The sequence below is a fragment of the Peromyscus eremicus genome, chromosome 17, assembly GCF_949786415.1.
Source record: "Peromyscus eremicus chromosome 17, PerEre_H2_v1, whole genome shotgun sequence".
Classification (NCBI taxonomy): Eukaryota; Metazoa; Chordata; class Mammalia; order Rodentia; family Cricetidae; genus Peromyscus; species Peromyscus eremicus.
This window is the reverse complement of record NC_081433.1, coordinates 56,995,721-57,012,980: the sequence shown is the minus strand read 5'-3', so window position 1 is coordinate 57,012,980 and position 17,260 is coordinate 56,995,721. Positions and strand designations below refer to the sequence as shown.

The following is a 17,260-nucleotide window of genomic DNA, read 5'->3' as shown; positions in this document are numbered from 1 at the left end:
GCAGTCTACTCCTCTTGGGTGCGTTTGCTTCTTTTGTTCTAGAGTTTTCCAATATGCCATGAAGTCCCTAGCATGAGATCTCTCTAATTTCTTTATGAGGCCCTTAGTGCTATGATCTTTCCTCTTAGCATCACTTTCATTGTGTCCCATAAGTTGGGTGTGCTGTGAATTCATCTTCATTGAATTATAGAAAGTCTTGATCTTTTACAACTTTAATCCATCATGGTCTGATAAGAAACAGTGGTATATGTGAATTTTCTTGCATCTGTTGAGACTTGCTCTGTGAATTAGTATATGGTCAGTTTTGGAGAATGTTCCAAGAGGTGCTGAGTAGAAGGTATCTTCTTTTGTGTTTGGATAAAATGTTCTGTATATACATGTTAGGTATATTTGTGTCAAAATGTCTGTTAGCTCCATTATTTCTCTTTTTAGTTTCTGTCTAGATGACCTGTCCACTGGTCAGAGTGAGGTATTGAAGTCTCCTTCAATTGATGTGTTAAGTTCAATGTGTTATTTGAACTTTGGTAACGTTTCTTTGACAAATTTGGATGCCCTTGCACTTGGTGCATAGATGTTCAAAGATGAGACATCATCTTTGAGGATTTTTCCTTTGATGAGTATTAAATATCTTTCTCCGTCTCCTTTGATTAATTTTGGATGGAAGTCTATTTTGTTAGATTAGCATAGCTACACTAGCTCCCTCCTTTGCTTCATTTGCTTGGAAAATCATTTTCCAATCCTTTACTCTGCAGTAATGTCTATCTTTGGTGTTAAGGTTTGTTTCTTGAGTGCAGCAGAAGGATGGTATCCATTTTGCTAGCCTGTGTCTTTTTATTGAGAAATTGAGTCCATTGATATTGAGAGATATTAATAACTAATGATTGGTAATTTCTGTTATATTCTTGTTGGTGATGGTGATAGTGCATGCATGTGTGTGTGTCTGTGTCTGTGTGTATGTCTGTGTTTCCTTTCTCTGCCTTTTGTTGGTGTGAAATTATTTTTGCCTGTGATTTTATAGCAGTAGTTAACTTTCTTGGGTTTGTGTTTGCTTTCTATAACCTTCTATAGAGCCGTATTTCTGGAGAGATATTGCTTAAATTTTAATGTCTTTTGAAATATCTTGTTTTTTTCCATCTACGGTAATTGAAAATTTTGCTGGTAGTCTTGGCTTGTATCCATGGTCTTGTAGAGTATGCAAGACATCTGTCCAGGGCATTCTGACTTTTATGCTCTCCACTGAGAATCCCAGTGTAATTCTAATGCATATGCCTTTATGGGTTATTTGGCCTTTTTTCTTTGCAGCTTTTAATATTATTTCTTTATTATGTATATTTAATGTCTTTATTATGTGGCACGTGAACATTTTTCCTGGTATAATCTATTTGGTATTCTGTTCGATTCTTGTACATTTATACAAATGTTCTTCTTTAGGTAAAGAAAATATTCTTCTGTGATTTTGTTGAACATATTTTCTGGGCCTTTGTGCAAGGATTCTTCTCCTGTTCTTATGTTTGGTCCTTCCATAGCGTCCCAGATTTCCTGAATTTTTGTGTTAGAAAATTGTCAGATTTAACATTTTCTTTGACCTATAAATTTGTTTCTTCTATTGTGTGTTCATTGCCTGTGATTCTGTCTTCCCTCTTTTGTATTATGTTTGTGATGCTTCCTTTTTATTTCTTGTTCTCTTACCTGGGTTTTCCCTTTCCAGAATTCCCTCTGTAATTTCTTTATTGTTTCTATTTCCATTTTCAGGACTCGAACAGCTTCTTTCACCTGTTTATTTTCTTAACTTTCTTTAAGGAATTTATTGCTTTCCTCCAATATTTTGCTTGTCTTTCCCTGAATTTCTTTAGGAGATGTTTTCATTTCCTCTTTAAAGATGCTATCATCTGCATAGTGTTGTTCTTAAGGTCATCTTCTTGTGATTTGGCTGGGTGGGAATGTTCAGTTCTTGCTGTCGTAGGATAGCTAGGCTCTGATGATGCCATATTGCCCTTTCTGTTGTTCATTGTGTTCTCACACTGGCATGTAGGCATCTGTTTTGGATGACTATAGTTATTAGTTCCTGAGTTTGTCTTTGTTAGATGGGTGTTTTGTTCCTTGGTTTCAGTTTCATTTCTGTTCTTCTGGACTATGTGGCAAGGGGTTATGGTGACTACTGAGTCTTCAGATCCAGTAGAGTGTTTCTGCTGTTGTTTTTGTCACTTTCAAGAACTCTGAATTTTTGGATATCCATATTGCCTTTGAGTTTTAAAGTACAAGTGTGGTCTTTGGGGTTCTAGGTACCTGCTTGGTCTCTATAATTTTTATACTGTATGGCTTCTAATAAAGCAGAGGTTTTCTCCTGAAGCTGTGGTCTGCCATATAGAGGTCAGGAGAGAAGGTACATTTGGAGACTGTTCGGCCATCTTTAGAGATTATTAATTGGCAGTGGGCAGAATTTGACATAATTTCCCTAGAATCAGGCTTTCCATGTGTTAAACAGAAGTTGTGTGCCAAATCTGTGGGACAGATTATGGAGCCCAGGCAAGGGGATGCAGTCTGGAGATGCTGAGTAGGCTTTGAGGAGTGTTTGTTGGCAGTGGGTGGTGTCTTACCTGGGATGCATTGGACCAGCCTGGCCTCTGGTAAAGAAGCTGGAGTTGTGGGTGGGAATATATAGCCTAGAGAGAGGGTTCAGTCTAGGGCTTGGTCCCAAGATCCAAACAGTCTCTGGTAAGGCCGTTAGAGTTGTGGGACAGAATATGGAGCACAGGGGAGGTGTTTCACACTTTCTTAAACCAGTGCAATTTCTAACTACTTTCTAAATATTTATCCATGTGCTTACAGATAAATGTAGCTCTTACGCTCACTCTTTGTCAAAACAAATTATTTTTGCAATAGATAGAGAAAATTAAATTACAGAAATCCACAGCTTGTTGGTATACAGATAACAAGTTACTAAGGGGTACCTAAATGCAATGAATAGATATATCTTCAATTCCTACACATGTGTCTGGGAAATATCATGAAAGGAGGGATAGAAGGATTCTAAAAGACAGAGGATGAGGACATCTTCTGTGAGATTGTATACTCTACATAGGAAAAAAAGCTGTTCAAATGAATTCTCAATGGTATGGTAGCCTAAACAAGGCTTGAGTACTGACAGCACTAGTAGACTTAGCCACATGAGTGGAGAAAATACCATGAACCCCTAGCCCTTTTCCTACAGGCTATTAATGACTGTCAAGAGGAGGATAAATGGTCTTTGACAGGAATGAGTCACAAAACTGGTTATCCAATACCAATTATTCATTCCAAAAAATATATATAAATTAAATAGATATGAATAATAACTTGTATTCATATACATACATACATATATTACATTATGAGCAAAACTAAATAGAATCAGCAGTGTGTAGTCATAAAGTTCTCAGTATGTATACACAAAAAAGTAATTATTAAATTAAATATAAGAGAGGGAATAGAAAGTATTAGGAGAACTTACAGTAGAGGAAGGGGAACCACAAGAGAGGGAGGACTATTTTGCTAATAGCCAATTGAAAAAGACCAAATTATATTATAAACATCTATGAACTCTAGTGATAAAATCCAATATTTTGTACAATTAATAAATGCTGGCAAAGTAAAAATTCAGTGTGTTTAATTGGTCTCTATATGAACTACAATCTTTAAATTTATTACATTATTCTTGAATAAAATTATGACTTGCACACTCCTCTTCATGATTCCTTTCCATCTTTATAGGCTTAAGCTCAAGACCTACATGTTTTTTCTGTCCTTCCTCTTTGCCGTTGAAGAGGTCAACAGAAACTCTAATATTTTACCAAACATGACTTTGGGAATTGATGCAAATAATTTCCCATTTATTGATGCAGACACAATGTATATTTCTTTAAAGTGGATTTCAGGGATTGACAGAATGATTCCTAATTACAACTGTAGGAAAGAGAGCAAGTCTGTAGTATTAATTACAGGACCATCATGGACAGCATCTGCTCTTTTTGGAGAACTGCTGGAGCTGTACAAATTTCCACAGGTGAGTATTGCATGAATAGAGTGAAATGTATTGATTATTTGTTCAGTGATAATGATGTATTCATGGAGGAAAATGATAAGTGGAGACTGGATTTATGCATTATACAAAATTTCTGTTTAAACTTAATTACTGAGGAATCTTCATTAGGAATAGACTAGTGGTAGAAGTTGTAGAAGACAATGTGTTTTTCTGAATCTGAGTCTAATTATGAATATTCTAAAACATTCTGAGGATATGGGTGGTGGCTATAACTATGAAAAGAGCCAATCTTCCTTCTCAAACTCATAGCTATTGTTAAGTGCAAATAGGTTTCATAATTGTGCAAGACTTATCTTCATACTATTATTAACTCTCTTATTCTCTTAGCTCACCATTGGGCGTTATGATCCCATCCTGAGTGGCAATATCCATTTAACTTCTATATATCAGATGGCACCTAAAGACACCTTTCTGGCCCATGCTATGATCTCTTTAATCCTTCATTTCCACTGGAACTGGGTGGGGCTTTGTATCTCAGAAGATGAAAGAAGCCTTCAGTTTTGGTCTGACTTTAGAATAGAAATGGACAAGAATGGTATCTGTGTGGCCTTTGTGGAAATCATGTCACTCAGTAGATCATCAGCATCTCCAGATATTAAAGTGGATGAAATTCTTCACATCTTGAAATCATCAGTAAATGTGATTATAGTCTATTTTGACTCTGATTCACTGATCACATTCTTTCACATGGTAGAACAATCTCTAATGACACAAAAAGTCTGGGTCATGGCCTCACCATATTATTCTTTCAGAATGAAACAAAGTATGTTCTTACACCCAGTTCATGGTTCTCTCATGTTTTCACACCACCATAAGGAAATCGCAGGTTTTAGAAAATTTATCCATGCTATTAACCCCTCGAAATACCCAAATGATATTTACCTAGCTATATTCTGGTCTTTAATTTTTGATTGTTCATTTTCTGAGTCTGACTGTACAAAACTGGAGAACTGTCCACTCAACGCCTCCATGGAAATGTTACCTTATCCATTTATTAACATGGCCATAAGTGAGGAGAGTTACAACCTATACAATGCTGTGTATGCTGTGGCCCATGTTCTTCATGATTTATTTCTTCATCAAGTAGAATTTCAGGGACTAGGAGGTGTAAAGAGACTGGTGCATTTCCCCTGGAAGGTAATGGACACTTCTTTGGATGGCACAGATTATAAGAAAGACAATTTTTTTCAAAAAAGAATTTATGGGAACAGAACGTGACCAGTTGTGGGTGTGCTTTTACAGAAATCTTAGACAGAATTTTTTTTTGCAGTTTGCAGTAAGACAGAATATAATAAGTAATGATATCATATTGATGAACAAATTACCATGAAATGGGAAATTCATTTTATGTCAACATTCTCATTTTGTTTTTTGTAAAATTTACGTGTGTGTGTGTGTGTGTGTGTGTGTGTACACCAATACATATATGGGATACAGGATTCACATAGAAATCAGATGATATCTTGCTAGAGTTATTTCTTCAGCAGAAAAATATTTTCTATATGAAAATGATGGTTTGATTAGGAATTGCCTTAGATCCACCAATATATAAAATAACTTTAGGAATGCCTAAGTGCTGCTGAGAAAACATGGGTATTATACATAAATGATGTTTAAAGTGGACTTTGTGTATTAATAACTACATGAGAATACATATCACCTATATATCTCAAGATCATCTTTTAATATGTCAAGCTTTCACTACACTACTGAGATCTGGATGAACAACATTAATCATGTTCTGACTCATAGTGCATTTTGTTTCATCTTATTGACCTGGGGAATATTAGGAAGTTTTAGTTTTTCATACCATTGAACTTGTTATGCTTTATTCATTGTTGTGGTAAATCTGACTTGTGATATAATGAATAAAAGAGATGAAGGGCTTTTCCATGTATTGCTTTCTGATTAACCTGAGCCACTCATTGCTCCTAGCTGCACTCCTTTCTAAGGAATACTCAGCTTTACCATTTGGATTCTAACCAAGTGATTTTGGATGAGAAAAGGAAATCTGTGGCAGAATATGATATCATCAACTACTGCCATTTTCCAATAAATTTTGTGCACATGTTGAAAGTAGGAATGTTTTCTCCATTTGCACCTCCTGGTCAGCAATTGTCGTTACATGAGGACATGATAGAGTGGGCCTTAGGATTTACAGAGGTTGGTGGAAGCTAACATAATATTTTGAACTACAAATAACTAGCATCATATTCTTGTTTTTATTATTCTTGATTTCTGGTTACTCTGTTCTTGGCCTTCAATGTACATATCTCAAATATGATTTAAGGAATTTTTGTTTATACTGATAGAATTGGTATGGTGTATTTGTCAATCTTTGCATTAGATTTATGTTTTTCATAAGATCCAAACACAATGTCTTTGTTAACATTCATCACTATAAAATTGTCTAAGGAACTCTAATCCTATACTAATACACATAATATAGATTGCTGTATACCATAGTCAGGTATTTTATTGGTATTTGTCTTATACAGTGGTATTACACTAAAAGTCCACAGCAGAGGAAATAATTCTCTATATGACAGTCAAATAGCAAGTGAAAAATACCTGGTACCAGGTTCAAAATATCTACAAAGTACAATTTAGTGAACATGAATTTATCAGGGTGCAAATTGTACAGTTTTCATGAATTCTCAGAGAATATCAGGATTAGAGAACTATCTTTAGGCCATGAACATATATACAAACAAAAAACTTCTAAAGAATCAGTTTAACTGAAGAACACAATATTATGTTGTAGAGTTCCTGTTCACTGAGTCACTGTATTTATTGTTATGTTGCATGAATGATAACGTAGTTACTAGTGCATCTCTGATTTTCCTCAGACCCCACAATCACTGTGCAGTGAGAGTTGTAGTCCTGGATTCAGGAAAGCACATATGGAAGGAAAGGCTATCTGTTGTTTTGATTGTACTCCTTGCCCAGAAAATGAGATTTCTAATGAAACAAGTAAGTGTAAACTTTATGAACACAGTCATCCTTTCTCTTCAGTATTCCTCTTTAAATCCCATAAATGGATATCATTAGAAAATATCTTTAAAACCAAATTAATTTCCCTGTACTTATTTATTTTAAAAATCTACTATTAAAATGAGAGTACAAAATTACACAATAAACAGAACACAATCACAGCTCTGTCTTGGTAATTATTTTATTTGGGGGAAAGAAGGTATCACAGTGTATGCCTTTGGTGACTAGAATTCTTGTGTTGCCTTATTTGTATAATAATTAGAGGAATCTCCCATCTGTGTTTCATCTTCAGTTATTTTCAAAGGTTTTATTTCATTAATAAATGGGTTTTGAAATCCTGGGTTGTAGTCATCATTTTAATCAACTTTATGTTTTTGTTTCCATGGAGATTATTCAAGTGTTTATTCTCCTTATGTTAATGCTTCTTCAAAATCATTCAGCTCTTTCTTCATGTCTTCTTTAAACTTCATTTATTCTTTGATGTTTACGATGGTTCTCTCAAATTCTTTGTCCCATATTTCATCTGGGTAATTCTTGTTGGAGACCATTTCTGTTAGACTGATGAGTTCAGAGAGGATGGGATACTGCTTTGATCTTTTTTATTTTATTTGTATTTTTTTTAATTTTTATTTTGCAATACAATTCAGTTCTACATATCAGCCACAGATTCCCTTGTTCTCCCCTCTCCCGCGCCCCTCACCTTCCCCCCAGCCCGCCCCCCATTCCAATCTCCTCCAGGGCAAAGCCTTCCCCGCAGACTGAGATCAACCTGGTGGACTCAGTCCAGGTAGGTCCAGTCTCCTCCTCCCGGGCCAAGCCAAGGGACCCTACATAGGCCCCAGGTTTCAAACAGCCGACTCATGCAATGAGCACAGGACCCGGTCCCACTGCCTGGATGCCTCCCAAACAGATCAGGCCAATCAACTGTCTCACCCACTCAGAGGGCCTGATCCAGTTGGTGACCCCTCAGCCATTGGTTCATATTTCATGTGTTTCCATTCGTTTGGCTATTTGTCTCTGTGCTTTATCCAACCTTGGTCTCAACAATTCTCGCTCACATAAACCCTCCTCATTCTCGCTAATTGGACTCCCAGAGATCCACCTGGGGCCTAGTCATGGATCTCTGCATCCAGATCCCTCAGTAGTTGGATGAGGTTTCTAGCACGACAATTAGGGTGTTTGGCCATCCCATCACCAGAGTAGGTCAGTTCGGACTGTCTCTCGACCATTGCCAGCAGGCTGATTTTTATTAATGGTATTTACTCAACTCTTGTGGAGATCATGATATTTTTGTATTTAAGTCTACTTGTATAATGTACTTTTTTATTGACTTTCATATCTTAGAAAAGGCAACTTGATGTGGCCCAATGATCTGTTTGCTTTATGCTGATATTTGTTTTGCAATTCTTCTTGAGAGTTTGAAATTAATTTTACTAGTGATATTGGTTTATAATTATTTTTTCACTACTGGAGTAAAGTTTTCTCCCCATTTTGTTATTAGAATAATTTTGGCGTCTTAGAAGCAGTTTGCAAGTATTCCTTCTATTTCTATCTTTTGAATAATTACTAGTAATTATTCAAAAGTAAAATTTTATATTTAATAATAAATTATTAAATTTAATAATGGTCTGGACTGGACAACTTTGCTTGCACCATCCTCAGTTCTAGGCAGAAACCTATACATATATCTGAATGCCAGCCCAATATATTGCATTCATCTAATTTCATTCTACTTAACCCATCTCCCACCTTTATGTCCAACCCAAACTGCAGATTCTGTGCTCTATTCCATCCTACTCTGTCTATATCAGTCAGCAAACTGAAAAAAATGACTCTGCATAATGAAAATTTTCATAAATAAAAAGTATTTCAAATATTGAAAGTCTTATTTGAAAATTTGTTAGATTTTAATTTTGAATGCATTTGAAACAGAGCTCTTTTATTATGAAGGCTTTTTTATTCCTGGGATAGTCAACTTATTTGTGTTTGTGTGTTTACATTGTTCATTGCTTCTCAGATTTTCTTTGGTCATTCAGATCTGTATAGAAATTCATTTCCTTCCTTAAGCTTTTTTCAGTCTAATAAGTTGTAGGCTGTTAAGTATTCCCTTATAACATTGTAAAATTCTTTGATGTTTATTGCAATATTTACTTAATTATGTGTGATTTTTATTTATTAGATCTCTTTTGTTTGTTTGTTTAATTCTGATAAGATACTGTCAAGATGGTTTTCTTTTTGAAGACCCAGCTTTTAGTTTCATTTGCTGTTTGTGTTCCTCTTACACTAGTTTCTGTACAGGTTTTTAATATATAGTCCAATATACTGGACTTAGGACTGTTTGCTTTAAGAGATATATCTGTACAATATTTTTTTTATTTTTCCAGGCACATATATTTCTCTGAAAGCACTGCTTTTAGCAAGTCCAAGATATTTGCTGTTTTGTGTTTTCTTTTCTATGTGTATCCAAGAACATTTAACTTTCTTTCTTGTTTATTTCATGAAACATTTATCCTTTGAGAGTGTATCATATAATCTCTATAAGTTTATATATTTTCTAGAGGTTTTTATTGCTATATTGTTATTTATTATTTACTATATAATTATATTTTGAACAGATAGAATCAGTGGAGTTATTGAAATTTTATTGTATTACTGGCTTTTCTTTTGTGTTATTAATATATATGACTTGTCATCTATTTTATAGAAACTTCCATAGGCTGCTGGATGCAATTTATATTCTTGAGTTTTTTGTCTGGAGTATCAGTGAGGTATATTTGATACAGTGTCATTTAGATCTTGTTTCTCTCCATTTATTTTTGTCCAGATGAGCTGTGTTTTTGACAATGCAGGATACTGAAATCAATAATACTGAATTGAAGTCAATCAATCCCTTGATTTCTAGTAATATATTATTTTAGAAATTGGGTGTAGCAGTGTGTAGACTTTATGTGCTTCGGATTGTAATGTTTTCTTGGCTTATTGGTTCCTTGTCCAGAATCAAGTATCCTATTTCATATCTTCTGATGAATTTTGTTTGAAGTCCATTTTATAAGATTTTAGGAAATTGACACCAGCTTGTTTCCTGGTCTCATTTGATTGAAATTTTTTTTCCAGTCTTTTGGTTCTATGGTGGTGACTAACTTTGAAGACACATTGGATTTCTCGTAGATAATGAAAGGATGTATTTTGTTTCTTGTTCATTAAACTTTCAGTGTCTTTTGGTTGGGGAGTTGAATCCTTTACCATTTAAAGTTACTAAAAGATGTGAGTTGATTGCTGTCATCTTGATGCTTTTATACTATCTTTGTCCTTAGTCATATTTTTACTTCAATAATTATAGTTTTACCTTTCATTCTTTCTACACACTCTTTGGTATGCTAATTCCTCTCTTCAGCCTAAAGTATTACTTCTAGTATTTTCTGTAGATCATGCTTAGTGTACATAAAGTATTTAGACTGTTTATATCTTGAAAAGTTTTTCTTTCTTCTTCAACTATGCAGATAGATTTGCATGGTAGAGTACCCTGCACTGGCATCTGTGCTGTTTCAGAAGTTGAAGTACAATGCTCCAGGATCTTTTGTTTTTAAAAGATTCTACTGACACGTTTCTCTCTTTCTAATTCTCTGTCATGATTTTTGTTTGGGTTTTTTGTGATGAGTGAGTGAGTAAAATATATTAAATTCTGAAAGTGTAAAATTTGATATGAAACTTTCCAATTTCTGTTTCCAATATAAATTATAACTGTATTTAAGTACATTATAATGTATATGCTTTTTGTATGCTTAATTTTTGTTTGTAATACTTATATTTATTTTCAGACCTTTTAGTAACAAAGTTTACCAAAATTAAGGTTTTTATTTTTTAAATATATTTTTACGTTAAATAATCTGTTAATGTTTTTATCTTCTTCCAACTTTTCCCAGATTCTCTCCAGCTCTCTATTCACCCAAATTCACACTTTTCTTTTTATCTTTTATTAGAGAACAAAGGGGAATACAAAATAAAAAAGAAAGACATAAAAGTAAACTAAACAAACCAGCTAAAAGTAAAGTAAAGTAAAAGCCAATGGGGATGGAAGGCACCAAGAAACAATGCCTTATAGGCACAATAAGACTGACATGTATAAGAATTCAACCTGTGGCAGTATGCACAGGCCTGGCACAGGTCTAAGCAAGATGGAGATTCCATGCTGAGAAGGGAAGCAGACACAAGTCTCTATATAACCCAGAATCTATCTACAATTAATAGAAAGAATACAGTCATAAAAATTCACAAGAACATGTAGAGATACATACATTCACACACTGAGAGATCCCATAAAAGCACATAATCAGAAACCATGACATGCAAGCAAAATACCTGTAAGACAAAAAAGAAACAAAGGACCAGACAAAGCTTTATGAGATGAAAAAATAACTCAAAACACCAAACCAAAACAACAACAACAAAAGTAAATAAATAAAACAAACACAAATTTAAAAAACATCGTAGTTTGTTTCTTGCTATTTATTTATTTCTGGCCATAAAATCTGCACTTAAATAAGGTTTGTATACCTAATGGCACTCTATTGGAGAAAATTAATTTTTCCTTTATGATAGTTATTAATTGTAGATAGATTCTGGGTTATATAGAGACTTGTGTCTGCTTCCCTTCTCAGCATGGAATCTCCATCTTGCTTAGACCTGTGCCAGCCCTGTGCATACTGCCACAGGTTGAATTCTTATACATGTCAGTCTTATTGTGCCTATAAGGCATTGTTTCTTGGTGCCTTCCATCCCCATTGGCTTTTACTTTACTTTACTTTTAGCTTCTTCTTCAGAAAATATCCTTGAGCCCTGAGGGGAGGATTTGATAGACATTTCATTTAGTACTGAACATTCTAAGTTTTCTCACTCTCTACATATTGTCTAGTTCTGGGTCTTTGTTCAATCTACTGCAGGATGAAGCTTTTCTGATGACTGCTGAGGAGGATAGCAGAATGTTGCTAGCTATCATTTTATTGATGCATTCCACTAGCAAAACAGTATTGTATATGAATTTCTAAATGGTCTTAATAAATAAAAAACACAGAGCCAGAAATCTGGGTTAAAGTCCAAGAGAAAGATCAGAGGAATAGGACAAACCATGAGCTAACCCCACCTCATCAACTCTGCAGCTTCCATGGAGAGCTTCTTTTTGTATACTCACTTATATGCCTTTTCTGTTCTGTTCTCTCAATGGCTATCTTATCCCAGCTACATCAATTCCTCTTCCTACACAGCTCTGCCAATTTCTGTCTGTGTGTACAGATCTTGAGATCTCTATGATTGGTAGTGGGATTAAAAGCATGTGTCACCACACATGGCTCTGTTCCCTAGTGTCACCTTGAACACACAGAGATCCTGCCTACTAACTGATAGGATTAAGGAAATTTGCTACCATTACTGACTTCTTGGTTACTTAAAATGGCTTGCTATTCCCTCTGATCTCCAGGCAAGCTTTATTAATTAAAGAAAGCACAAATAAAATATCACCACATTTTAGCACAAATAAAATATCACCACATTTCCCCTTTTCTGTCTAATTAAAATAAAAATCTTAAAACTAATATGAGAAAAACTATATACAATAAAAACAATTACTATATGCAATATATACAAGCAATAAATACATCAACAAGGTCTAGTCCATTTGCATTTGACAAATTTAGAGAAAATATTCCATTATCTATCCTATTTTGGGGAATTCAAAATGTACCTACTTCACTTTCTATCCTAACTTATATTACCCACAGAAAACTATCGTATGATGTCTTTCAAACTTATACACTTAACACCTCTTAGTGAGTTTCTTTTCTGAATTTCTTTTTTTTTGTTCCCCTATTGCCATTTTATTACTTTTTTTTAAAAAAATTTTTATTTTGCAATACAATTCAGTTCTACATATCAGCCACGGATTCCCTTGTTCTCCTCCCTCCAACCCCCCTCAACTTCCCCCGAGCCCACCCCCCATTCCCACCTCCTCCAGGGCAAAGCCTTCCCCGCAGACTGAGATCAACCTGGTAGACTCAGTCCAGGTAGGTCCAGTCCCCTCCTCCCAGGCCAAGCCAAGTGATCCTGCATAGGCCCTAGGTTTCAAACAGCCGACTCATGCAAAGAGCACAGGACCCGGTCCCACTGCCTGGATGCCTCCCAAACAGATCAGGCCAATCAACTGTCTCACCCACTCAGAGGGCCTGATCCAGTTAGGTACCCCTCAGCCATTGGTTCATAGTTCATGTGTTTCCGTTCGTTTGGCTATTTGTCTCTGTGCTTTATCCAACCTTGGTCTCAACAATTCTCACTCATATAAACCCTACTCATTCTCTCTAATTGGACTCCCAGAGATCCACCTGGGGCCTAGTCATGGATCTCTGCATCCAGATCCCTCAGTAGTTGGATGAGGTTTCTAGCATGACAATTAGGGTGTTTGGCCATCCCATCACCAGAGTAGGTCAGTTAAGGCTGTCTCTCAACCATTGCCAGCAGTCTGTTGTGGGGGTATCTTTGTGGATTTCTGTGGGCCTCTCTAGCACTTTGCTTCTTCCTATTCTCATGTGGTCTTCATTTACCATGGTCTCCTATTCTTTGTTCTCCCTCTCTGTTATTGATCCAGCTGGGATCTCCTGCTCCCCCAAGCTCTCTTTCCCTCGACCCTCGCCCTTCACTACCCCCACTCATGTCCAAGCTGTTCATGTAGATCTCATTCCATTTCTCTGTCATTGGGCGATCCCCGTTTTTTTCTTGGGGTCCTGTTTTCCAGGTAGCCTCCCTGGTGATGTGAGTAGCAGTCCAGTCATCCTTGTTCCACGTCTAGTATCCTGCTATGAGTGAGTACATACCATGTTTGTCTTTTTGAGTCTGGGTTACCTCACTCAGGATGATTTTTTCGAGATCCATCCATTTGTCTGCAAACCTCATGATGTCATTGTTTTTCTCTGCTGAGTAGTATTCCATTGTACCACATTTTGTTTATCCATTCTTCAGTTGAAGGGCATCTAGGTTGTTTCCATGTTCTGGCTATTACAAACAATAATGATATGAACATAGCTGAACAAGTGCTCTTGTGGTGTGCTTGAGCATTCCTTGGGTATATGCCCAAGAGTGGTATAGCTGGATCTTGGGGGAGATGGATTCCCAATTTTCTAAGAAAGAGCCATATTGATTTCCAAAGTGGTTGTACAAGCTTGCATTCCCACCAGCAGTGGAGGAGAGTTCCCCTAGCTCCACATCCTCTCCAGCATAAGGTGTCTTCAGTGTTTTTGATCTTAGCCATTCTGACAGGCGTAAGGTGGTATCTCAGAGTTGTTTTGATTTGCATTTCCCTGATGATTAGGGATGTTGAGCAATTCCTTAAATATCTTTCAGCCATTTGAGTTTCCTCTGTTGAGAATTCTCTGTTTAGTTCTATAGCCCATTTCTTAATTGGACTGTTGGGCATTTTGATGTCTAATTTCTTGAGTTCCTTATATATTCTGGATATCAGTCCTTTGTCAGATGTGGGGTTGGTGAAGATCTTTTCCCATTCTGTAGGCTGTGGCTTTGCCTTGTTGACCATATCCTTTGCTCTACAAAAGCTTCTCAGTTTCAAGAAGTCCCATTGATTGATTGTTTCTCTCAGTGTCTGTGCTACTGGTGTTCTATTTAGGAAGTGGTCTCCTATGCCAATGCGTTCCAGACTACTTCCTACTTTCTCTTCTAGCAGGTTCAGAGTAGCTGGATTTACGTTCAGGTCCTTGATCCACTTGGACTTAAGTTTTGTGCACGGTGATAGATATGGATCTATTTGCAGCCTTCTACATGTTGATATCCAGTTTTGCCAGCACCATTTGTTGAAGATGCTCTCTTTTTTCCATTGTGCACTTTTGGCTTCTTTGTCAAAAATTATTTGTTCATAGGTGTGTGGATTAATGTCAGGGTCTTCAATTCGATTCCATTGGTCCACATGTCGGTTTTTATGCCAGTACCAAGCTGTTTTTATTACTGTAGCTCTTTAGTACAGCTTGAAATCAGGGATCGTGATGCCTCCAGAGGTTGTGTTATTGTACAGGATTCTTTTGGCTATCCTGGGTTTTTTGTTTTTCCATATGAAGTTGAGTATTATTCTTTCCAGGTCTGTGAAGAATTGTGTTGGTATTTTGATGGGGATTGCATTGAATCTGTAGATTGCTTTTGGTAAGATTGCCATTTTTACTATGTTAGTCCTGCCTATTCATGAGCATGGGAGATCTTTCCATTTTCTGACATCTTCTTCAATTTCTTTTTTCAGGGACTTAAAGTTCTTGTCATATAGGTCCTTCACTTGCTTAATTAGTGTTACCCCAAGGTATTTTATGTCATTTGTGGCTATAGTAAAGGGTGATGTATCTCTGATTTCCTTCTCCGCTTCTTTATCCATTGTATATAGGAGGGCTACTATTTTTTTTTGAGTTGATCTTGTATCCTGCTATGTTGCTGAAGGTGTTTATAAGCTATATCAGTTCCTTGGTGGAATCTTTGGGGTTGCTCAAGTATACTATCATGTCATCTGCAAATAGGGAAATCTTGACTTCTTCCTTTCCAATTTGTATCCCCTTTATCTCCTTATGTTGTCTTATTGCTCTGGCTAGAACTTCAAGTACTATATTGAATAAGTATGGGGAGAGCAGACAGCCTTGCCTCGTTCCTGATTTTAGTGGAATTGCTTTGAGTTTCTCTCCATTTAATTTGATGTTGGCTGTTGGCTTGCTGTAAATTGCCTTTATTATGTTTAGGTATGTTCCCTGTATTCCTGATCACTCCAAGACCTTTATCATGAAGGGGTGTTAGATTTTGTCAAATGCCTTTTCAGCATCTAGTGAGATGACCATGTGGTTTTTTTCTTTGAGTTTGTTTATATGGTGTATTACATTGACAGACTTTCATATGTTGAACCACCCTTGCATCCCTGGAATGAATCCTACTTGATCATGGTGGATAATTATTTTGATGTGTTCTTGGAGTCTGTTTGCCAGTATTTTTGCATCAATGTTCATGAGGGAGATCGGTCTGTAGTTCTCTTTCTTTGTTGTATCCTTGTTTGGTTTAGGAATCAGGGTAATTATAGCCTCATAGAAGGAGTTTGGTAATGCTCCTTCTGTTTCTATTGTGTGGAACAATTTAGAGAGTATTGGTATTAACTCTTCTTTGAAGATCTGGTAGAATTCTGCACTGAAACCATCTGGTCCTGGGCTTTTTTTTGGTTGGGAGAATTTTAATGACTGTTTCTATTTCGTTAGGGGTTATTGGACTATTTAAATAGTTTATCTGGTCTTGATTTAATTTAGATATGTGGTACCTATCCAGAAAATTATCCATTTCTTTTAGGTTTTTCAGTTTTGTGGAATAGAGGTTTTTGAAATGTGACCTGATGATTCTCTGGATTTCCTCAATGTCTGTTGTTATGTCCCCCTTTTCATTTCTGATTTTGTTGATTTGGATGCTCTCTCTCTGTATTTTGGTTAGTTTGGATAAGGGCTTGTCTCTCTTGTTGATTTTCTCAAAGAACCAACTCTTTGTTTCATTAATTTTTTGTATTGTTCTTCTTGTTTCTATTTTATTGATTTCAGCTCTCACTTTGATAATTTCCTGGCATCTATTTTTCCTGGGAGACTTTGCTTCTTCTTGTTCTCGAGCTTTCAGGTGTGCTGTTAAGTCACTAGTGTGAGATTTCTCCAACTTATTTATGTGGGCATTTAGTGCTATGAATTTCCCTCTTAGTACTGCTTTCATAGTGTCCCATAGGTTTGGATATGTGGTGTCTTCATTTTCGTTGATCTCTAGGAAGTCTTTAATTTCTTTCTTTATTTCTTCCTTAACCCATTGGTGATTCAATTGGGTATTATTCAGTTTCCATGAGATTATAGGTTTTCTGTAGTTTTTGTTGTTGTTGAAATCCAACTTTAGACCATGGTGCTCTGATAGAACACAGGAGGTTATTCGAAGTGTTTTGTATCTGTTTAGATTTGTTTTGTGGCCAAGTATGTGGTTGATTTTAGAGAAGGTTCCATGGAGTGCTGAGAAGAAGGTATATTCTTTTTTGTTAGGATGGAATGTTCTGTAGATATCGATTAAGTCCATTTGAGTCATGACATCAATTAAGTCCTTTATTTCTCTGTTAAGTTTCAATTTGGGAGATCTGTCCAGTGT

The 17,260-nt window shown here is 36.0% G+C and overlaps 1 protein-coding gene across 1 annotated transcript in view; it reads left to right on the top strand.

Moving 5' to 3' along the window:
• The window catches only part of LOC131894249 (vomeronasal type-2 receptor 116-like), a 41,497-nt gene that overhangs the window by 13,224 nt on the left and 11,013 nt on the right, over positions 1-17,260 (top strand). Inside the window, exons 2-5 of the mRNA XM_059244475.1 lie at positions 3,751-4,042; positions 4,409-5,218; positions 6,017-6,244; positions 6,931-7,054. Of these exons, the coding sequence (XP_059100458.1) occupies positions 3,751-4,042; positions 4,409-5,218; positions 6,017-6,244; positions 6,931-7,054 (1,454 nt within the window). The remainder of the gene's footprint in view (positions 1-3,750; positions 4,043-4,408; positions 5,219-6,016; positions 6,245-6,930; positions 7,055-17,260) is intronic.